Source organism: Mesoplodon mirus (assembly GCF_964341445.2).
Source record: "Mesoplodon mirus genome assembly, chromosome: 8".
NCBI lineage: Eukaryota > Metazoa > Chordata > Mammalia > Artiodactyla > Ziphiidae > Mesoplodon > Mesoplodon mirus.
The window spans coordinates 83,860,007-83,884,933 of record NC_138984.1 but is presented as its reverse complement, the minus strand read 5'-3'; the positions used below and the strand labels follow the sequence as shown (position 1 = coordinate 83,884,933).

At 36.8% G+C, this 24,927-nt stretch overlaps 1 protein-coding gene across 5 annotated transcripts; it reads left to right on the top strand.

Annotated features, from left to right (window-relative positions):
- Positions 1-7,739: 7,739 nt before the first annotated feature.
- Positions 7,740-24,439, top strand: SPC25 (SPC25 component of NDC80 kinetochore complex). Of its 5 annotated transcripts, none has more exons than XM_082630055.1 (7): positions 7,740-7,825; positions 8,927-9,079; positions 9,173-9,238; positions 13,872-14,018; positions 15,073-15,177; positions 18,647-18,745; positions 20,732-24,439. In XM_082630055.1, exons 2-7 carry the CDS (start codon positions 8,941-8,943, stop codon positions 20,854-20,856), a joined length of 681 nt encoding a protein of 226 aa, XP_082486181.1. In that variant the 5' UTR covers positions 7,740-7,825; positions 8,927-8,940; the 3' UTR covers positions 20,857-24,439. The 5 variants fall into 5 exon arrangements, with proteins under 5 accessions (XP_082486181.1, XP_082486182.1, XP_082486183.1 ...); XM_082630056.1 differs by having other exon boundaries at positions 7,749-7,835; XM_082630057.1 differs by lacking the exon at positions 7,740-7,825 and adding an exon at positions 7,865-7,884.
- The last annotated feature ends 488 nt before the right edge of the window (positions 24,440-24,927 follow it).

Genomic DNA, 24,927 nt, shown 5'->3' with positions numbered 1-24,927 from the left:
AGGGAATGGGAAAAACTAAATTTCTTCAAATACACTTAGTTTTTAGATTTGAATTTGAAGCCATGTAAATAGTTTACATAATTATAAAATTAAATTAAAATTTAAAAGCAATTCCTAAAAAATTTTAAAATGGAACACATGAAGAAAAGGAAAACAGTGCTTACTTGACCCATTGTACCTGTAAACTATTCACTTCCAGCTCTACAGCACTTATACGTGTTTATGATTTTGTTCCTGTGGGAACCCTCTTTTAAAGCATTTCCTTAGTCCTCCTCAGTTTGCCATCTGCCACCAGTTGCTTGGGGTGGAGGTACTCCCCAGAACTTATCCTATGTGGGTCACAGCAGGAGGGAGATTCAGGAGGTTGGCTCTTTTTGGTACTAATAATCTTCGAGTGGATATTTCCCACCAATAACAGAGCCTGCCTGATAAGCTGGGTCATTTCGAAGTCAAGGTTGGTAGAGTTCAAGGTTTCTCCCAAATTGATTCACCAAGTGATGGAGCAAAGCCATTTCTAAGCTCTGTAGATCAAGATCCAAAAATGGATAGTTTCCTCATTTTTCATTTTGAGGTTGTCTTTCTCAAAGTGTGGTCTATGGACGACCTGCATGCAGATTACCAGGCCCAGTCCAGATCACCTAATCAGACTCTTTGGGAACATGGTCCAGATATGTGCATTTTGGTAAGCTTCCTAAGTGGTTCTTATGCACATTAAATTTTAGAAGCTCCATCTTAATTCACCTCTCCCTTGATACAAGGCATCATACTCTTCCTGTGCATCCTATGTGTAGTTTACCCTTCTTTATAGAACTTTCTCACTTCTACCCTAAGGCATTTTCTCTCAATTACCTTATTTGGGGCCTATACTATCCCACTCTTTCCCATGGATGTAGGCTTAGTGTGTTCTGGCATTCATCCTTTTATAGTCTCCTTTCCTTTCTTTTTTTATCTAAGGCCCATGGTAGACACCCCAAAAATCTTACCTATAATTAACATTAGTTCTTCTTATTTTGCCAAATAATGTGTATAAATGGAGTTGACTTCCAATTGTGAGATTCTTGATCAGAGTAGAGTAGAAGTAGGGCAAAGTGATAAAATTTCAGTCTTCCACTCAATTCTTCTGTTGCTTCTCCTTTGCACTGTGACATCTCTGCCTCTTCCTCCCTCTCTCCCTTTTCTCTCTCCTTCTTCCTCTCTCTCTCTCCTTGCCTCTGTCCCACCCTCACACTAAATACGTATTGAGCTCACTCTTTGAATCGGTCACAAACGTCAACCTTCTCCTATAGCCTGAGAGCAAAGACAACTCAAAGGGAGCAGACCCAGATCCGTACTGTTCACCGTTGTATCAGAATCAAGCCAGGTGGGCTCCACATAATGAGGGGCTTCAGAAAATTGTACAGCCAGCCACCATCCCCTTTAGGATCAATACCTTTTCTTCCTGCTGTGGTAGAACGCTGCATTTAACATGTTCTGTTCATGTTTTGTATGATGACTAGAACTCTGCTGTGCCAGTAACAGCATGTCTGAATAAAAGAAATCTTTAGGAGTGTGTGCTTTGGGGTCTAATATTAGCCAAATCTGGTCACTAGGCTAGGAGTCCCTTACCTGAATTTGATTTATTTAGAGGTCATTGAACTTCTTGAAATCGTATGCAAAATATTAGTGCATGTGCACATTTCTTTGAAGAAAGCCATAGCTTTCACAAGATTCTCAATGGCATCCCTGACTCAGACAAGTTAAGTAGAGCGTAAGTTTCACTGGGATCCCATCCACTCACTGTCCATGGTGCTTATGCCCGGGATCCCCTCATTTTCTCAGTCTCTTCAGAATTATCTTCAGTCCTCCAGTCTCCTCAGCACAATTTGTTTGTCTTGATGCCTTTTTTCCTCTTAATGACTAGATTAAAAAAATCTTTCGTTTGGGGGGCAGAGATAAATTAGGAGCTTGGGATTAACATATACACACTACTATACATAAAATAGGTAAACAACAAGGACCTACTGTATAGCCCAGGGAACTATACTCAATAGCTTGTAATAACCTATAATGGAAAAGAATCTGAAAAAGACTATAGCACTGTGCTGTACACTTGAAACTAACACAACGTTTTAAATAAACTATATTTCAATTTAAAAAAATCTTTTAACCCGATAGCCAGTCTCAAAACCCTGTACTGTTGCCTTATTTTTAGTTAATTCCAGTAGTTGAATGATTCCAGTTCTTCCCAGAACATTCTTATTCTGATTCATTTAGATTTTCCTGAGGTTTTGATTTGCAGTAAATCTTGCCTGTTTTACTTAGATTGCAACCTGTAGGACAGAGGCTAGAATTTCTTCAATATGCTTTGCCATGCCAAATATTATATAATCACAAGATATATTCTTATAACATGAACGATTCCTCTATGAGTTTTAGCACTCACTGCAATTCAACATCATTCAGAGATATTTGATTTTAGCTTGTGTCACTGGTGCAGTGGCAATAAACAAAAATTTCTTTTGGAGGCCTTTAATGTCTCTGTGCATGGTCCTTATCCTTTTACCACAAGCTTATCTGCCTTCTGCAAGATAAATTGTATTTAAGATCTCTCCAGTGTCACCTTGCAATTTAAAATGGATTTATTTCAGACCGAGTTTATACCCTAGTGACTTTCAGAAAATAATTACCTCCACTCTGGCTAGCATCCCAGGAATATTGGCATTCCATAATGACACTATTATAAGTGACCCAGCTACAGCTGTTCCAGGTACCCCCTCCATGAGTCTCATTATGTATTCTTCCCTAGAAATGATCATGAACTATACATGTATAAACTTTTTCCTGGATCACCAAAGGACCCAGTGGAGTTACCCTTGGACAATACTACTCATTTTCTTCACAGTAGAGTTAAGATACTTTATAGCTGGGTTCATATTTTGTAGATGGTCTAAAGAATTCCTACTATGTGTATTCTCAAACTTCAGTGTGCATTAGAATTACCTGGATGACTTGCTAAAGCACTAATTACTGGGACCCACATCCAGAGTTTTCAATTCAGTGGGAATGGAGATCAGTCTGAGAATTTGCATTTCCAACAAATTCCTAGATGAGGGTGATATTGTTGGGTGAGTGCGGAACATCACTTTTTTTTTTTTCTGGTACATGGGCCTCTCACTGTTGTGGCCTCTTCCGTTGTGGAGCACAGGCTCCGGAAGCGCATGCCCAGCGGCCATGGCTCACCACGGGCCCAGCCGCTCCGCGGCATGTGGGATCTTCCCGGACCGGGGCACGAACCCGTGTCCCCTGCATCGGCAGGCGGACTCTCAACCACTGCGCCACCAGGGAGGCCCACGGAACATCACTTTTGAGCAGCACTAGCGTGCAAGACATAATTCTTACATGTACTGGTCAGGACAGGGATAACTCATACCTCAAGGAGCTTGTGGTCTCGTAGGGAAGATATTTATGTAAATAACATGCTGCTGTGTCCTTAGGGGCTAACAGATAGAGTAAGTGGACAAGAGGAAAAGCAGATTTAACTTTCAGCTTATGAGATCAAGGAAGCCTTTGTGGAGGAGGTGGCAAGTGACTAAGCCTTGACTGATGGGTAGAATTTAGAAATGCAAGACAGCAGGATGAAATGGAGAAATACATTCCATTTGAAATATATTGCATTAAAAACTGTAAAAAAAATCCCCATTTTTTTTGATATTTACGAGACAATTCAAAATTTGAAATTGTTAAAATTTTCAATTGTCTCATATGTCAAAATTGTGTTTTTAAAACAGACTTTTAATGCAATATGCTAATCAATTAATGTTAATGTTTTTAGTGTTCTAATGGTGTTGTGGTTATGTCAAAATGAGTCCCTAACTTTTGGAAAGGCATACTGAGATATTTGTGGGTGATATGACGTGTTGTCTGGGAAAGTGGATGGGGTCTGGATAGAGCAGTGTTGGCCAGTGGTTGATGGTAGCTGGGGCCTTGTGACGAGTACATGAGAGATTCATTATACTATTTTATTCACTTTTGTGTATGTTAGAAATTCTTCATAATAAAATTTTTCAAAAACAGGAACTATATGAGCAAAATTAAACTAAAGAAGTTCAGGGCTCACTGTTTATTTCTATCAGAATATAAAGTAAACAATTGAACAATAAGGGTAAAATAGTAACTTGAGACCAAGTCAATCAATGATTTGACTTGAATGCCACTAAGGAGTATGGACTATATTTTTAAGATAATGAAGGAACACTGAAAGTGTTTTGAACAGGGAAATAATATGAAAAAAGTGCACTTTGAGAATATTATTGCGGCAGTGGTAGGCAAAACTGATTGGGAGGGCAAGTGTCTGAAGGTAAGGACCAGGTAGTAAGGGCCTGAATAGAGATCTAGAGAATTGAAAAAAGGGAAGGTGGGGGGTGGGGGTGGAATATAGGTGAATCTGTAGGTGTTGGCAACCAGTTAACTATAAAGAAGTCATGGAAGATACCAAGATTCTGAACTGGAGGACTGGGAGAACTCCAGTGCCATTAAAAGAAAGGGAATATTGGGGGCTTCCCTGGTGGTGCAGTGGTTAAGAATCCACCAGCCAATGCAGGAGACTCGGGTTCGACCCCTGGTCCGGGAAGATCCCACATGCTGCGGAGCAACTAAGCCCATGAGCCACAACTACTGAGCCCGTGTGCCACAGCTACTGAAGCCCTAGTGTCTAGAGGCTGTGCTCCGCAGCAAGAGAAGCCACCGCAATGAGAAGCCCATGCACCACAACCAAGAGTAGCCCCCGCTCGCCGCAACTAGAGAAAGCCCGCACGCAGCAACAAGGCCAAACGCAGCCAAAAATAAAATAAATAATTTTTTTAAAAAGGGCATATTTACCAAGAAAATGATAAAATTTGTTTTTGAAATGTTACTAGTGAGGAATCTTTGTGATATGACCAGAAGATAGCTAGAAATATGTGACTGGAATGCAGAAAAGTGGGCAAAACAAGCTGAATCTGAGAGACAACTATATGAGATGGGATGATATTGCCCTGGGAAATAAGCTGGTAGGAAAAGAGGGTCAAAGACTTTGGGAAGCATCTAAATTTAGGGATTAAGGAAGAGAAGAAGAACCAGAGAAGGGACTCGTAGAGAGGTAGAAGGTATAAAACTTCACATTCATGTAGGCACTTTAGCTTAGTGGCATCAACTATTCTGCCCATAACAATTAGACCAAAATTAAATTACGAGAAATAAAAACTGAATATTCTTTGTACACCCATGTTCATAGCAGCATTATTCTAAATAACCAAAAAGTGGAAACAACCCAAATGTCCATCAATGGATGAATGGAGAAACAAAATATATATGCATATGTATTAGTCAGCGTGCTACAGAGAAACAGAACCAAGAGGATGTGTATACATGTGTAATAAGGAATTTGCTTCTGTGAGGATCTTTTGGATGTTTCTGCCCACTCATACTAGAAGTCAACCTAACAAAAATAGTCCACTAAAGAGGGCAAAAAAATGTCAGGTACAAGATGTTCACCTTAGTCTAAGAGATGTAGTTGCAGCCTGTGTCAGTCTTGATGATCTCAAAGCCTTGCTAATGAGCAGTTTTTCCATTTTGCTCACGGATCAGTCATGCGCATCCAGATTCCATCAAAAATACATTAGAGAGATGCTACAAGCATTATTCTAAGCTGAAGAAACAATTTATTATCTTGAACTAGTAATGGCCTAAAGAAATTGCTGAAAATGTTTTCTGATTATTGTTAAAAATTTAGTATTCATTATGCTGAAACTAAAATTGTATTTGTGAGACACTGGCAAATTATTAAATGGATAATGCTTAATAACCACACCTAACTGATTAATTAATTCAACTTGGATTGGGGTGGAAGGGTTGCATTCTGTATTTATCCAGACATAGCAGAATGCATGTTTCCTTAAAAGAAGAATTGTACAAGTAGTGTGATTGTCTTGTTTTGGGAGCTATATGGATTGCCTTAGCTAAAGCTAGTAATGAATTGCAACAATTTCTCTATTTCTTTGCTAACTTAGATGTTGTTCTATTTAAAGTCTTATTTATATGTGTTTTAATATGACAACCTATTGCATAGGAAGTAAGTAGGGTATAAATCATAAAAACAAGAAGCCATTTTGAGTACTTACCTTATAAGGACCTAGTCCAAGGTATTTGCATTTACTTTCTCTTTTAGTCTTCACATTGGGTATAGGAAGAAGATACTACTCTTACTGTTATTATTATTATTACCCTCACTTTACAGATAAAGAAACTGAGGTTCAAGAGACCAAGTAACTTGCCCACCATCACACTTATCACATGATGGAGCCTGGATGTCAAACTCAGGCAGTCTTACTACAGAGTTGAAGCTGTTACCCACTGTGTAATTAATTGAAGAAGTAAATTGACTACAGGACATTAGCACTTGGTTAATATGTACAACAATATCCTCTGAAACTGAACAGATTAAAATTATAACTCATGATGCTTCTGCCTCTCCACAACACCCCTCCCCCAACACACCAAACCTAATGTGAAGGCAATTTCAATTTTGCCAGCAATATTACCATTGTCTCAAACCTTAAATTACCTCTGACTTACTTCTCTCCTTGCACTTTTATATACAATACAGCCAATCAGAGACAGCAGGTAGCAAGAATCTTAGTTATTAAAAGTTTTTTTTAATCTATTATTTTTTATAGTATTGAACAATACTATATTAGTTTCAGGTATACAATGTAATGATTCAATATTTTTATAGAGTATATTCCATTTAAAGGTATTTATAGGGCTTCCCTGGTGGCTCAGTGGTTAAGAATCCACCTGCCAATACAGGGGACATGGGTTCGAGCTCTGGTCCTGGAAGATCCCACATACTGTGGAGCAACTAAGCCCGTGTGCCACAACTACTGAAGCCCACGCGCCTAGAGCCCGTGTTCTGCAACAAGAGAAGCCACCTCAATGAGAAGCCCGCGCACGGCAACGAAGAGTAGCCCCCGCTCACTGCAACTGGAGAAAGCCCGCGTGCAGCAACGAACACCCAACGCAGCCAAAAATAAATAAATAAAACAAATTTATTTTTAAAAGGTATTATAAAATATTGGCTATATTCCCTGAGCTGTACAACACATCCTTGTTGCATATTTATTTTATACATAGTAGTGTGTACCTCTTAATCCCCTACCCCTATCTTGCCCCTCTCCTGGCTATTAAAAGTTTTGTGTAATTGAATTTCTACTGGGTTAGGGACTACCAGTACTAGGTGCTGCCTTTTAATGTCTCTGCTTTAATTTACAGGTTCAAAAACAGAGAATGAAGAAATTTTGGAATTTGTTATTATAAGAAGCCAGTAAACAGTAATATTTCAGTCACTTCCTAATGGAGAGTTATTAAATCATGAGACAGATTATGCAATGGTATTTTTAGTAGTTTTATTAGTTTTATTTAAGCTACGGGTAGTATCAAAGAAGAGGCTATATACTTGGCAACAGAATACAATTAAAGTCCAATATTTATATTTGTTGCATAAACTTTTATTTGAAATGGATGAATGGTCCGTCAGGCCAGTCCTCCAGGAACTACTGATACTTTTCCCAAGGAGAGCGGAGAGTCCAGCCGCTCTCAGAAAGAACTACCTATCCCAGAATGCCCTTTTCTCCATCTTTCCCGCGAGAATCCCGGAGGGCTAGCTCAACCAATCCCTTCATGAAGAGCCTATACTATCAGCCAATCAGAAAGCGAAAGGGTGCCCAAAGGCGGGAGGCGGAAGGCGCCCTAGGTTTGAAATAGGAAAGTTGGCGCGGCTGCGGCATCCGATTCTGGAGACCCGCTGTTGGTTGGTATCGGTTCGTGTCTTTGTGGGGCAGGTGGTCGGGCTCAGGCCTGCCGGAGAAGGTGGTAATTGAGCTGGACTCCGAAGCCCGCCTGTCGCGATTGGGGAAAGTGGGTTTGGAGGCGGAATGCGTGTTTCGGGGGCGGAGTCTGAAATGCACGTCTTGTTGCTGTTTGGGCGTCTGGGCGTTGCAGGGTGGACAGCGACGAGGCAGAGGCCTTTGGGGTTTCACCAAGACATGTCTGTGACCTTCCTGGAAAGATTTGATGTCACTGGGAAGGTTTTAGCGTTACAGAGAACTGGTGGGTCCTGGAGTCTTACAGGACATCCTTTTACAGAGGAGGACACTGAGGCCCAGAGAGTCGAGGTCAAGTACTAGTCCTGGACTAAGCCCACTAAACTCCCCTCCAGTCTCCGTTTTACTGGTATCTTTCCCGGTCTGGGGGTGGGGGAGGGAGAGGGAGTGTAGATGTGTGGGATCTTATTCTATGATAGGGGGCCCTGTCATTTGGGACCTGACAATCCAGGCTGGAATCAGAAAGGTCAGAGTTGGAAGGGGCCTTAGAAGTCACCAATTTTACTTGTGAAAAAAGGAGGCAGTCATTTTCCCAAGGTCAGAGAGTGTGCAAGTGTTATGTGCGGTCACACTACTAACGAATTCCTGGGAGGTAGAGTGTCCTGATTTCCTGCTGCACCTTGACCGTAGTTAAGTCTAGGAGGCTTGATCTGCCCTGGAATATCTAGAGTTAAAAGTAAGTTGTTATGTAGGGGATTAACAGATGCACATTATCCTATATAAAATAAACAACAGAGGTTTACTGTATAGCACAGGGAATTATATTCAATATGTTGCAATAAACTATAATGGAATAGAATTGAAAAATATAGATATATACATATATATCACTGAATCTCTTTGCTGTACACCCGAAACTAATACGATACTGTAAATCAACTGTACTTCAATAGGAAAAAAAAAAAAAAATAAGTTGCTAACCATTTTCTAGCAAAGATCAAACTGCCAAAATATACTTGATTGGAATATGTGGCTGATATGGTTTCAGTAACTTAAAAAATATAATGTGTGTCCTATTTGTTTTCTAGCATTGTCTTACAAGATGGTAGAGGACGAACTGGCACTATTTGATAAAAGCATAAATGAATTTTGGCATAAATTCAGAAGCACTGTCAATGACACCTCCTGTCAGATGGTGGGCCTAAGAGATACCTACAAGGATTCCATTAAAGCATTTGCAGGTACCTAAGTTTAACTTATAACATGCTGTTTTTGTTTGTTTTTTAGTGTAATTTCAGCTGAATTGAAACTTCAACTCCCAATTTCTCTTTCAGAAAAGCTGTCTGTGAAATTAAAGGAAGAAGAACGAATGGTTGAGATGTTTCTGGAATATCAAAATCGTATGTGACAATCTATAGAAATGGATCACAGAGGGTTTTTTTCTAAATTAAACATTTTCATGAAATCCCTCATACAAGTAAAACAATGTATTTATAGATATACAGTGTATACACATATAAAAATAATGAACATATGTGTACCCATAATGCAGCTTAATAAATGGAACACCCCATGTTATACCTTCCTCTTCTCTCACCTTCTAGAACTAATCTGTCAATATTTTAATTTAGTATTGAGTTTTTGAATGTTATATAAATGGCATCATTTTGTATGTATTCTGTCCCTTTGTTCACTCAGCATTATGCTTGTGAGATTCATCTATACTGATGTGTAAATGCCTGAATTTTTTAAAAATGAGTTTCACAGACTAGGGTTTGAAAAGCTGGAGTTCCCTCAGCTCTTTGGGTGTAGGGTTAATACTCTGACAGTTTTTCTTTCCATATTTTTACCACTGTTCTTCCCTTCTCTTTACTACACCTCTGCAGATTGTCCAGAGTGGATCGGCAGCTTTTACTGAGTTCTCACACACAGATCACAGACATGTAGCCACAGTCCGAAATCCACTGGAGATACTAAATTTAGCTGCACCATTTTTTTTTTTTTTTTCCTGCACCATGTTTTGAACACTATTAAATCAGAGTGCCTTTATGTGGGACACATGTGGTTAATATGCCACAGTCCCTGATTGTTTCTTCTGCTTTGCTTTGAGCACTTACTTTACTCATTATCTGGACCCTGAAGGCATTTGATCTTGGAAACCCTGGTAGGCTGTTATGGTAGACTTCTACCCATGTTTATTTTCTAAGCTGCCCTGAAGCCTCCATGCCCTTTTACTGCTTCTCATTCCCTCTGTAACCAGTAGCTGGAAGGAAAACTCTGTGTGTGTGTGTGTGTGTGTGTGTTTGTAAGAGTGATATTGAGTTTAGGTCCTTTAAACACTCTTGGTTTGTAGAATCCCTGAGGATTAGAAAATTAAGTTTGAAACTATCAATTTTCACTACAATTCATCTCAAAGTGTGCTCTGAATGATTATCTGTAGTGTGAAGATGTGTTCTAAATAGTTTAAAATCTAAAAGCATTATCAATTATTTTTCTTTAAAAAAATCAGTTTATACTTGAACAGAAATATTTACATAAGTTTGATGAATTTGTTGAACATTTAACTGCTATTTGCCAAGCACCAAGGAGGCCACAATTCGTAAGATGTAATCTATACACTGCTCACAATTTAGTGGAAGACATAGGTAGGAAAACTACAATTAAAATACATTGTAATAGTTGCTATAATGATGGGATGGGAATTTAGTGACATAGAATCTGGAGAGCTTGAATTTTCCAGTGAGGATTACAAAATATTTAGCCGCTAACCCTTACCTTATACACCACATGCCAGGCCCTATACTAAGCTCTTTACATATAGTGATTCACTGAATCCTCACAACAACCCTTGGAGGTATATTTATTGTTTTTAATCCTACCTTATGGATGAGGAAATAAGCACAGAGAGGTTAAGTAAGTTGCTCAACGTCAGACAGCTGGTGATCAACAGAAACATGATTTGAATGTGCACAGTCTGTCACACTGCCCTGGAGAAGGTCACATAGAAGAGGGATGGGGAAGTTCATCAGAGTCAGTGCCCCTATTCTAGAGGAGGGAAGAGCATATGGAATGTGGTGGAAACATGAGAGCTTGTTGAGTTGTGGGATGGCTAGAGTACAGTGTGAATGGGGAGTGGCAGAGAAGTGGCTGGTCAGACGATGAAGTACATTATGTGTTGGGCAAAGGAGATTTATTTTGCAGATGAAGAACTTAAAAGCTCACTGAGGTTAGGAAACTTGCCTAAGATCATATATTTTGTAGACAGAGGGTCTAGGATTGCAGCTGAACTGTCTGTGCTCTTTCCAGTGTACCATCTCACCTTTCCACATAGAAGGGAAAGTGTAAGGGCGGGTTCCCATGGTGAGTAGTGAAAGTTTGAAATATTGGCCCTGGCGAATAAAAGAGCTGACTATAAACATATAAAATAATAGTCATGCAATACTGAGGGCCCTTACATTTGTATTGGCACAAATCCACACGATTGTTCAGATGTTAGAATAAAAACACTCACATTTATGGTATTTATGTACCACTTAATAGTTTAAAACTTTTCACATTATCATTGGATACCCTAACCCTGTAGGGTAAGTAAATGGGCAGCCATTATTATTCTCATTTTACAAATGAGGAAGAGAGGCCCCAAAGTTGTGATTTGATCAAGGTCCTTGGGTAACAGCTGAGAAGCCAGATGGGACCTGAGAACTTTTGACTTTAAAACTGTATCTCTTTTGCAGTACAGTTCTACTTAATTATCCTTAAAAAGTAGCATTTTTCTTTCTGGTAATTCTGATAAGATGTTTATTTTTAAATTACACCTGATATAATGTGATCATGTCCTAATTCTTGGAAAATACAGAAAAATAAAAAAATATCTGTAATGTTGAGAACCACACTTAACAGAAGACTTTGTAGGTTTTAGTTTTCATATGCTATCTAGGTTTTTTTAAGATAATTGTGTTCATGGTATCTATATAACTTTGTATCATTTTTTTTTCTTTTATCTACTATGGCAGGATTTTCCCACATTACTGAATTCTTTGAAAATGTATTACACCTTATTGATATACTGTGTTTAATAATTTACTTATTAGTTATATACAATGTTTTCAGTTTTTCAATATTATAAATAACACTGAAAATAATTTTTTGTATATGAATACTTGCACACATCTTGTTTTCTTAGAGGAACTTTGTAAAAATGAAATTACTGGATCAAAGGACATGAATATCCTTAAGACTTTTATTTTGCAATGTCAAAAATATTTTCCAAAAAAAAAATTTTTTTCCACATGGACTCTAGTATTTTTCATTCTTCTCAACACTAGCTATTATTTTTGTAAACATTGTTACAATAAATGAAAATTAGTGTGTTATTGCTTTATTTGCATTTCTATGATTACTGAGGTTAAATCATCTTTTGTATTTGATAACCATCTGCATTCTGTGTTTCCTCTGTTCATTCCTTTGCTGGTCTTTTTCTTAGGAATTTATATTTCTTAGGAATTTATATTATATGTCTTCTTTAGATTAATAATTACCTTTGTTGGGAGAGGATAGTTTAATGGTCAAAAGCATGACCTTTGAAATTAAGACCTGAGTTTGAATCCAGGTCTTACTGTTCATTGCATTCTAGCAGGTAAAGCTGTGAGCAAGTTATTGAACTGCTGAGTCTTTTCCTTCTTCTTCTTCTTTTTTTTTTTTTTTAATAAATTTATTTATTATTTATTTTTTGGCTGTGTTGGGTCTTCATTTCTGTGCGAGGGCCTTCTCCAGTTGCGGCGAGTGGGGGCCACTCTTCATCGCGGTGCGCGGGCCTCTCACTGTCACAGCCTCTCCCGTTGTGGAGCACAGGCTCCAGACTCGCAGGCTCAGTAGTTGTGGCTCATGGGCTTAGTTGCTCCGTGGCATGTGGGATCTTCCCAGACCAGAGCTCGAACCCATGTCCCCTGCATTGGCAGGCAGATTCTTAACCACTGCGCCACCAGGGAAGCCCTTTTTTTTTTTTTTTAATCGAAGTTATAGTTGGTTTACAATGTGTTAGTTTCGGGTGTACAGCAAAGCGATTCAGTTATATATATGTATGTATCTATTCTTTTTCGGATTCTTTTCCCTCATAGGTTATTACAAAATATTGAGTAGAGTTCCCTGTGCTATACAGTAGGTCCTTGTTGGTTATCTATTTTATGTATAGTATTTTCTTTTTCTTTTAAAAAAGAGTAAGATGTACATGATAATTGTATTACTGTGAAAGTTAAGTAAATTTATATAAATATAAGAACACAGTATCTAGTATATAGTAGAGTTTTTATGCTTATTTGAATCAAATATGAGTTTGTCTGCTTGCCTGCCTTTCTCTTTGATTTCTTTTTGCCTTTGAGTAAAACAATCTTTCCCCATATAGTTAATTTTATATTCACAGGTACTGCCTTTTAGGTTTCATAAGATTTCATTTTACATTTAAATATTTAATAAATTTGTTTGGGGAACAATCTACTTCTTGACTTACGATATTTATCATATTAATTTGCTAAGTATACCAACATTTGTTTTCGATTTTTTTTTTGTTTAACTGAGCTGTAGGTCTGTTCTTCCTCCCTACCTCCCTCTCTTCCTCTTTCGTTTCTTCTTTTTGGTATATTCCAGAATTATTTATGTAACATTAAAATTAGCTATTTCTTCAAAGCATCTGCAAAGCCATCTTCTAGAGTTTGGTTGCCTTTGGTGGTAGGTTTTATTCATGTATTTATTTGGAGGGGGGAGCTGCAAAGGTCATGATCTTCTGATTTTGTATTTCGTGGTCTAATTTAGTATTCTCATTTTAATAAGCATTTTTGTCTCTTCATTTTTGTTTTCAAAGACAAACAGGAAAGACTAGATAAGGCTTTTGTTGTTCTTTTATAATTTTTACAATCATTGGGAAATGCTTATCAATTAAAACATTATTAATTTTATGAAAGTATTTTGCTCTTATCTTAGATACATGTTGACAAGCAAAGCATATAGATTCTAGCTAATACTTTGTGCTTCTTACAGAGATCTGCAGGCAGAATAAGCTCATTCAAGAAAAGAAAGAGAATTTGTTGAAGTTGATTGCTGAAGTAAAAGACAAAAAGCAGGAATTGGACGCACTGACTGCAAATATCCAGGATCTTAAGGAAGAATATGCTAGGAAGAGGGAAAGTAAGTTTCCAGTTGTACATGTATTTAAAACAACCTAAATTTCAAAGTGGTGATGGTTCACAGTGTGGACATCTTGCCTTCTCCCCAGCTCACCGCCACAGGTGGCTAACATACACCAGGGTCACAGCCAGCCACTCACCTCTCTCTGCAAGGTGTCTGTGAAGTTTGCTAAGTGCATTTCATTTTCCTTCTTTTGCTTAAACATCCTTTTGATTTCTAATAGAATCAGAGAATAATGAAATTGATATGGGAGTTTAATTAAGCAAAGTGGGAGACAGTTTCACTAAATAAGATTTGCCTGGGAGAAACCATAGTGTAATTTATGCAACAAATTTATTGATCATACATTCTCTGTCAGGAACTACTAAGCATGCTTTTCACACTGCAAAGCCTCTTTGTCTAAGACTTTCACATTTTTTAAAAAGGGTGCTTCTTTTGGATAGGGGCCTTATTTGCCCACAAACGAAATAATCAATTCTAAAATCTCTTGAAAATAGCAAAGTTTGTTTTGTGACTGCTTTTTCTTATAGAGTTTGTGTACCAGTCAACATTATTTTTCTCATCTGCTAAGTATTACGTAGGGAATATTGCACTAAATTAAAAAAAAAAATTCTAAACTAGCGTGAAATAAGGCTGACTTCTTGTGAGAAGTAGTTATGTTTAAAGAATAGAATATTTTTCCAGTGAAGCAATTGATATATCTTTGGCTAACCAGGAAAAGCAAAATAGTGTACAAGAAGTCTTTCTATTTCTGTGCTAGTCATGCAAGCCCTTGGCCTATTTATTCATGCTACTTCATAATAAAATAGAACAAAACTTATTCCTCATACTACCTGTATGTATTTTCTCATGCATTTTTTCCTTCTAACTTGAATGAACAGAAGCCCCTTTTTGCAAATTGGTAGAGATAGAAACTGTAACAAATGTAAATGTAAGCTGATTCATTTGCCTGGTATCATTTTTATAGTTGTTTTTAAGTTTGTTTTCATTAATTAACATTAATTGAATGTTATTTAAAATATTCGATACTCCGTGTCTGTGTTTTTAATCATAGCTATTTCCACTGCTAACAAAGCTAATGAAGAGAGGTTGAAAAGGCTACAGAAATCTGCAGACCTGTATACAGATCGACTTGGACTAGAAATTCGAAAAATTTATGGTAAGTATATTAATGTAAGTAAAACATAGGATATTAGAAGAGTCTGTCTTAAGTAGAAAAGAATTTTAAAAATATTTTCAAGTAAAATAATGGCCACATTATTAACTTTTTAGATAGTAGGGAAAAATTACAAAATTTTTATCACCCTAATGTAATTATTCATCCTTGGTCGTTTATCATCCAGTATTTTAATAAATGTATTTTAGGCATGGTTGCCAACATGCAAATAATTTTTGTTCCTTGTTCTTACTAGCATTGTATGATTAGTATTTCTCTAATTGCTATAGCCTTCATAATGGTAATTTTAAAATGGTGGTGTAATAATTCATTCCATAAGTGTAGCATAGCTTATTCAATCTTTTATCCATTGTTTAACCCATATTACTCTGTTAACATTTGGATTTTACATTTTTCAGTTTTAGAAGTACTATAGTGAACATAGGTAGACTTCTCCATTTTTCTGACACAATTTCCATGGAATTCCCAGAGATGAATTACTGAGTTAAAGCATATGAATATTTTTGTGGCCATTATGTAAATATGTGCCAATTTACAGAAATATTTATTGTGTTGGGAGTTCCCAAGATTACATTCAGTTTTGGCAATTCACTGGAAAGTTTACAGGACTCAGCAGGGCTCAGACTTCTTGCGGTGAAAGGATGCAAAACAAAATCAGCCCAAAGAAAAAAGGCACATGGGGCAAAATCTAGAGAAAACGAGCTTTTCAGACACAAGTTTTTAAGAGTCCTAACCCAGTGGAGTCACACAGGTCGTACTTAATCCCTTCAGCATCGAATTGTGACAGTACATGTGAAGTGTTGTCTACTGGTGAAGCTCATTAGAGACTCTGGAAGCTTGTGCCTGGTTTTCCATGGCCTTCACCCCAGGTATCTTTTCCTGTTGCTGATTTTGCTGTATTGTTTCACTGTAATCATAGCACTGTGTATAACCATATGATGAGCCCTATGAGTCCTCCTAGTGAATTTTCAAACCTGTGGTGGTCTTGGGGATCTCTGACACACCAGGCAAGGACCAACCTTGCAAGCAGGCCTTTTCTGGGGATAGCAGTCTCAGGCCTGCTATGTTAACTCTTCTATGCAATCTGTCTACAACGTAAAGAGTACCCATTGCATTGTATTTGTGCCAGAATTGTAGTTTGTGTTTTTTTTGTTTGTTTTTGGGTTTTTTCGCGGTACGCAGGCCTCTCACTGCTGTGGCCTCTCCCGTTGCGGAGCACAGGCTCCAGACGTGCAGGCTCAGCGGCCATGGCTCACAAGCCTAGCCGCTCCGCGGCACGTGGGATCTTCCCAGACTGGGGCACGAAACCACGTCCCCTGCATCGGCAGGCGGACTCTCAACCACTGCGCCACCAGGGAAGCCCCAGAATTGTAGTTTTCTTTAGTTTTTTGGTTTGTTTATTTTGGTTTTTTAGCAGTTGACTAGATATAATAGAAACTATTTTTTAATGCATTTCTTTAATTATTAATGAAAATGTGACCATTTTTTCCCATTGTTTACTAATTACACTTCTTTCTGAGATTGATTGGGCCCTTTATTCATATATCTATTTGCCTTGGTTTTTGTTTTTCTTCCTATCTGTCGGAATGAGTTTTTAATCAAAATATTAACCTTTGCTTAGAGGAGAACATAAGGTCCAGCTCTGAACTTTTGATCCATTGGTCTCTAAGTTTATATTCACTGTTATCCTGAGGTGCTTTTTTGTGTTTTGTTTCAAAACCAGTTGTAAAGCTTTAAAATTATTTTTATATTTAAAGTAGAAGTTTCTCATAGTCCTCAAAATCAGGAAATAATGTTTTAAAGAAGAGACAGCACAAATTAAACTCTTCATTTTGCCTAACTGAATATCTTATGAAATCTTTTCTTTGGCATGCATACCTCCCATTACTGTTAACAGTTTAAAAAATCTGGTATACTGACATAATTACTTCACTTTGAATTTAAATGCAAGACAGATTTTTTTCAGTGTTTCTGAAGATTTCTTTTTATAATTAAAAGCATTTTTTATGCTGTAGAGTAAAACTGAAATGCATGTGAATTTCTACTTTGTGGCTGCCAGTTGGAATTTCTAGTGAGTATTTACTCCTTAGTAAGCATTTGGACGTCTTTTGAAAAACAGGCTTTAAGTCCAGATAACTGTGTAGAAAAAGTCAAATTAAATTTATTGTCAAATTATTAAACGACAATAAAAATTTTTTATAGCGGTTACATATATATAACAGAATTTGCCATTTTAACTCTATTTTATTGTAAAATTCAGTGGCATTAATTACATTCACAGTGTTGTACAATCATTACCACCATCTGTTTCCAGAATTTTTCATCATCACAAACAGAAACTCTGTACCCATTAAATAATTCCCATTCCTCTCTCCCCTCAGCCCCTAATAACGTCTCATTTACTTTCTGTCTGTACAAATTTGCCTATTCTAGGTATTTCATATAAGTGGAATCATATAATATTTGTCCTTCTGTGTCTGGCTTATTTCACTAAGCATAATGTTTTCAAGGTTCATCTATGTTGTAGCAAGTATCAAAACATCATTCCTTTTTATGAGTGAATAATATCGTGTATATATACACCATATTTTGCCTATGTGTTCATCTGTTGGTGGACACAGGATTACTCTCATCTTTTGGCTGCTGTGAGTAATGCTGCTGTGAACATTGCATGCAGTTATCTGTTTGAGTCTCTATTTTCAGTTCTTTTGAGTATATACCGCAGAATGGAATTGCTGGGTCATGTAATTCTTTGTTTAAATTTTTTGAGGAAATGCCACAGTATTTTCTACAGCACCTGCACCATTTTACATTCCCACCAGCAATGTACAAGGGCTCCAATTTCTCCACATCTTTGCCCACATTGTTATTTATTTATTTTATTATAGTCATCCTGGTAGGTGTGAAATGGTATCTCATTGTAGTTTTGGTTTATATTTTCTCAGTGATTAGTGGTAAGGAGTATCTTTTCATGTGCTTATTGGCCATTTGTATATATTCTATGGAGAAATACCTATTCAAGTCCCTTTGTCCATTTTCGAATTGGGTTTTTCTTTTTGTTGTTCAGTTGTAGGAGTTTTTTCATATATCTGGTGTATTAAACCCATATCAGATCTATGATTTGCAGATATTTTCTCCCATTCCATGGGTTGTATTTTCACTCTCTTGATAGTGTCCTTTAAAGGGCCAAGTTTTTATTTTTTAAATTTTGATGAAGTCCAATTTATCTATTTTTGTTGTCGTTGCTGCTTGTGCTTTTGGTCATATTTAAACTACACTGCATTTCAAAGCTAATTTTTAACTTGTACGTTTGGAGACATTGGTTAAGTGAATATACGTACTTAGCAATGTAGATACTGATCAGAGATGGGGGTAAGAAAGCTCATCTCCATTGAGAGCTTTGGCACAATATAATAATTCTCATACTAAATAATTTAATCCCCCTTTTCAGGTGATAAGTTGCAGTTTATATTCACTAATATTGACCCTAAGCATCCTGAGAGCCCATTTATGTTTTCCCTGAGCCTAAATGAAGCAAGGGACTATGAAGGTATGTACTCCTGTCTCTTAACTGGTACTTAAGATTGGCATCCCAGAATGTTATTTGACTGAGAATATAAAGTAATGTGAAGGCAAGTAATATTCCCACAAGCTGTTGCTTTTTTCCCAGTCTTGCTTCTTGGGATATTGTCTTCTAAAGGCAATGAGTATAGTTTTGTTATAGATATTATCCAGGAGCCTTAATAAGTAACTTTTCTCCAGGATGACACAGTGCCACAGTGACTAAAAGACTTAAAAGACCAAAGATCACTGCATTTCATATGCAAGTATGAATTATCCTCTTAGAGAATTTAAAACAAAGCTAAAGCTATAAAGGTTTTGACTGCCTAAATGTGGATATTGTAAGTTATCTAAGTAGGTGGTTTTAAAATTGAATGTAAAGTCAGAATGTGATCCTTTAACACCTCCGCTCCCCCTAAATTATCCTATCCTAAAAATCCCAAATGTTGATAATTTAGCTTAGTTACTGATTCTGCAGCAGGCCAGAAGGACTTTGATGCATGGGAAATATATATGTTTGGCAATAGTGTGAACAAGAAGAGAATGGAAATATATTTATCTCTTTTTATTATTCTAAGGCCCCGTTTAAAGTAGTCCTTAACTTACTGGAATTCAGAAAAATGGTTCTTAGCTCTTTATACCTATGTTCTCATCCTAAATCATGTATAGCAGACAGAGGCTCAGGTCAACTGCTGAGTTGGCTCCCTCATGTGCCCTAGTGACTCAATTCCTATTCTAATGAAATTTATATTTTAGGAATCTAGTTCAGGTACAAGTGTTTGATTTTTTACTCTATAGGTAAATATCTTCTAATCTGATAATGGGTGCTAAATTTTAAAAAGCAAACCCCCAAACCTCCTACCTAGCTTCTCCGTTTTCACCAACTTGGATAGCCTCTATTGCTAGGTAGTGTCACAGTATTTGATAATGTATTAAAATAGAATCTACAGTATCAATTTTGAACCAAGCCCTCTTTGCTATTCTTTCTCTGCTTTGGTCATGGGCATTGTTTCCTAAGCAGTCTCTACCAAAGAGCTGGAAATCTGATATGGTTGAATTTCTTCTCCTTGGACAAAGGACAAGATTGACGGTAGAGAAAGTTGGATCATTCCTTTCCTTTGACCACCTTTACTGGAGACTTGCTCCCAGTGTGTACCAGCTGGTGCAACTGCATTCGAGGGTCATATTGTTCTTTGTCTTTTGAGTCTCATTTGATTACTAGGCCATGTAAATACCACTTTAGGAATAGCAGCCACATTTTCTAATGACCCCCATTTCACTTGTAAAACTTCAGATATTTCTTTCCACAGCTGTAAGTTATTAAGGGTTGGCATTGAAAGTTGTTCTCTTTTTTTTTTTTTTTTTTTTTTTTGCGGTACGCAGGCCTCTCGCTGTTGTGACCTCTCCCGTTGTGGAGCACAGGCTCCAGACGCGCAGGCTTAGCAGCCATGGCTCATGGGCCCAGCCGCTCCGCGGCATGTGGGGTCTTCCCGGACCGGGGCACAAACCCGTGTCCCCTGCATTGGCAGGCGGACTCTCAACCACTGCGCCACCAGGGAAGCCTGAAAGTTGTTTTTTTGATCCAGTGACCAGAAATTAGAATTGAGGCCAAATTTTGCAGAGAAAACTGACAACAGTTCAAAAAAAAAATTGTTAAAATATTTTAAATAGTTAAAACAAAATGTATGGGAAATGGCATGCTGTTCTGTATCTCTAAGCTCTTCAATCCCTTGGTTACCTTCTGTTTAAACTTAAAGCAAGATTGTGGTACTTAACATTTGAATATTTAGAGATTAAACAAAGGAAAGGCCTGAAAGATAGGATACGAAAATCAAGTGTATCTATCATTCTATGCTGAAAGCGTTTCAATAAAATGCAATTGAAATGACTTGAATCAGATTAGAGCATCTAAGTTAGAAATATTTCTCTTCTATTAAAAAACTCATTCAAATTTCTTTTTTTTCCCCCCTTCTAGTGTCAGATAGTGCTCCTCATCTTGAGTGCCTAGCAGAATTTCAAGAAAATGTAAGGAAGACCAACAATTTTTCGGCTTTTCTTGCCAATGTTCGGAAAGCTTTTACTGCTATTGTTTATAATTAATGTATAAATAGTATATAAAAACCGTTATCCCTATTGTGTTTCTCTTTTTTAAAAAGGTCTCATTATTCGTTGTTTGTCTATAATCCGTTTGTATTTTTGTAACATTTCTGTGTGCTGATTTCTGTAAATTATTTGAATTAAAATCTTAGGAAAGAAGATTTATAAAGTCAAGCTTTTGGAGGTCATGGACCAGTAATAATAAAAAATAAGGGGGTGTGGACCCAACCTAAGGTTCGCAATTTTTAAAATGTACTTCACAAAATAAATATTATTATCCTAATATCATAAAGGAAAGAATATTTTTATCTTAAACCAAGTGGGCTCTACAGTTAAAATAAAGGACAAATCTTTACATCAGAAGAAGATTGGCAGTATTCTAAAATGTCTTTTAGAAAAGGATCTAGTTTTGAAAATCCAAATATAGAAAATTTATAACCAATTTTCATTTTATAATATTTATACTGGTTGTGGTCTGGATATAAATTTGCCATCTTTGGAGTCTATTCAATACAAACTAGAACTCTATCAACTTCTGCTAAGATTTCACCATTCTTTCTTTATAAATTTGGTTGTATTTAGGTCTGCTGGCTTTAGTGGAAGCCACATACTACACCTCTCAGGGTATCTGGGGCACACCTAAAAGCCATGGAGCAGTGGCCTTCGTGCTTCCAGCTAATGCTGTCTTCTCCCTGCAGTTTAGGGGAAAAGTTTAGGCCAGTTGTCTAGTTAGGGTTGGAGGGAGTTTCAGAGCACTCTCCCTCAGTGGCCTGTCATGCCTAGGAAACCCAGGTCTGGAGGTAGATTAACCTCGGAAACTGAGCTAAGAGTAGGGATGTTGTAGTTCTCTAAATGGAAATAGACACTACATGTTTAACAGAAAAAAATAGCAGATGACTACTATAGTGAGTACATATTTACTGCTTGAAATATATTCTCAAGGAACAAACAGAATTTAAGAAAAGATTTTCATTCACTGAAACTAGAGGAATACCATGTCTCATACCACAAATTCTTGATACGTTTTGAACCATACCGCGAGAAGCCACGAGGCATTGATTCTGAAAGATCCTCTTCACCTGCAAGTTAGAGAAATGAAGACGGGGGATGAGAGACTAAATGGGTAGCTCCACACTTTGGTCCATTTCTCCTCAAGGACCACCATTCTTCATTTCTTCTAACTGGGGTGTGGAGGTGGGACAAGACCTTTGAATGAGACCACGTAGCAGGAAAGTCACAAAAGGATAGCATAGGAGCCAGCTTTGCAGCTGGGATCCAAGGTCAGATGTATGAATAAAGTGCACTCTCATACCAAACAAAGGGCCTTAAGCCATGGAAATTTATATCAATTTGTTTTCTCACCTGGAAAGTTGATTAATTCTAAAATTGGAATTGGGAATTGGTTAGGGCTGGCCACCTTAGAATAATAGTTAGTACTTTCTTAACTCTTCTTATGTGCCCAGCACTGTTCTAAGCCCTTTACAGATGTCACCTCTTTTATATTCCCTCAACAACCTGTGAGGTAGGTACTATCCATAACCTAGTTCTACAGATAAGGAGTCCAAGGCACAGAGAGTGTAAGTAACTTCAGATAGCTGGGAAGTGTTAAGAGTTGGGATTCAAACCCAGGTGGCAGTCTGGCACCTAACCCATGAACTTCACCTAGACTCTACCTTATGCCTTTCTATGCTATATTGCAGAGAAAGTATGTGAAAACAGAGTTCTTAACAAAGATTCTATATAAATTTGAATTTTTTTTTGTTTTTTTTTACAAATTTGAATTTTTATAATATAATTTTGCTTTTTTGTTTCTATAGAAGTATAATGATTAAGAAAAAAAAAAGCAGGGGAATATGTTTTGTCTGGATCCTTAGTACCTGGCCCTCAGAACCCAAGTGACTCACTGAGAACCATCTCTAGGTATTCAGACGGCACTTATCACCCCAGGTCTTTATGGAAATGGCGGATGGAGGGCTGTTGACTTGTGCGTAAGTCTTTATCTGTTCAATCAAATATAAACACCCTAATTTTTGAGGATTGCTCTGTGCCAACCTAGGAATATTCTGGAGCCAACATTATTAGTATATTAGCTTAAATTTTAAAGTTTGATACATTATGAAAATTGCGCTTTGAATACATGTGAAAGGTAAACCAAGCTATTCCATTAAGTTTGCTCTATCCATTTTATTTCGGGTGCTATGTTGTAAATAAGAAATAATACTTTTAAGCATTTACAGTCTTCCTGATATGGAAATAAAGCACAAGATACATAGATAAGAGATTTTCTTAAATAGGAAACAAATGCACACAAGTAGTAAAACTGAACTGGAATCCAAATTGGGTGGACTAACCTATTCCACATTTTGTAATAAAATGGAACAAAAAGCCCTCTAAAATTAAACTCAATCACTAATTAAGTTAAAAAAACAATCAGCACAAAATCTGCTAAAATGTAATGCTAGTGGATTTAAAGTTTCGATTTCCCAGCTAATGAGGATTAGAATGTGTTGCTTCTCTTCCACTTCAGAGGATTCTTGTAGAGACAATTAGTTATATTTTAATTTGTGTACCATGACAGTGAAGTGCCTGGTATCACCTTAGCATAGTATCTAACACATAGTAGAAGCTTAGTAAGTATTTGTTAACGTCGAACACATTTCTAGACTTAATATAGGATTATTTAATGGGAAATTAAAATTACATCTTTGAAAAGGAGCTGACTTGTTCAGTAATACCTACAGGCATGTTGCTGAGATGTCCAGAAATTCTTAGAAGGTAAAGATATTTCTACAGGCAATTCTTGACTAAATGACAAAGCTAATTGAGAATAAGACTCTTTCTGAATAAAGACAAGGGTTTCATCTAAGTAGAAAAAGAGTGTCAGTTAAGTAAGTAAACTGGAGAGTATATGAGCTGTTTAAATCAGCTCCTTTCTTGGTATTGTTAAACATATTGTAGTGTGAAGTATGAACAATGTATGGTGAAATATGTGAAGAATGTTTGGAGTTTAGACACATGTTATCGTTTTCCCTTAGCAACCAAGCAAGCTGGAGGTAGCTGCTGAAGCTAAGGTCCAACAAAGGGAAAAACTTCAAGGATGAAGTTATTTTACTCAGTTGGATAGATTTTTACAAAAATCCAGAAAGGGGCAATATTTGAGATCAAATAAATGTGATCTGTATAATGGTAAATCTTGAATACTCTTTTTTTGTGAAAAATTATGCTTTCCGGCCCCAACATTGGTAATGTAGAAAGATTTGAGGATTAAGATATGGTCCAGTCTTTGCACTGCTATTAAAATTGATACATGATGTTAGGCAAGTCATTTAATCTTCTGAGCATCAATTTTCTATCAGGCCAGACTGCACTATGTGTAGTTTCCCAAACTTGCTGTTTTCTTTTTTGTTGACCAGGCCAAGAAAGTTTTCTTCTATTTTCAGTTAACTAAAAGTAATTATCATGAATGTTTGTTGAATTTTATAATGTTTTTCTGTATCTTTATAGATTTTCATCTTGTATCTGCTAATGAGGTGATTTATATTAATAGGCTTAAAAAAGAAGTTGAATTAAACTTGCCTTCCTAGAATAAATCCAACTTAGTCATGGTGTGCAATCTTTTTTGTTTTGTTTTGTTTTGAATAATGTTGGATTCAGTTTGTGAAACTTTTGTTTTAAATTTTTACATCTATAGCCATGAATTAGATTGGCTTTTAATTTTCCTTTGTATAAACTTCATGGGATGTTGGAGTCACAGTTATCCTAGGTCCTAAACCCTTGAAAATAGTTGAGATGTGTTCCTTTTTTTCTATTTCCTGAAAAAGTTTGAATAAGACTTTCTGTTTTTGAACTCACATATAAAACTATGTGGGCCTGTGTCTTCTTTGTAGGAAGATGTTTTTAGAAAAATGCTCGTTAATTTTTTTTATAGTTACTGAATTATTCAGTTATTCTATTTCTTCCTGAGTTTTGATAAGGCATACGTTTTTGAGAAATTTATCTCTTTTGCTGACATTTTTTGCAAATTAATTGGTATAAAGTTGTTGATAATATTTTAGTTTTTGATATCTACTGTAT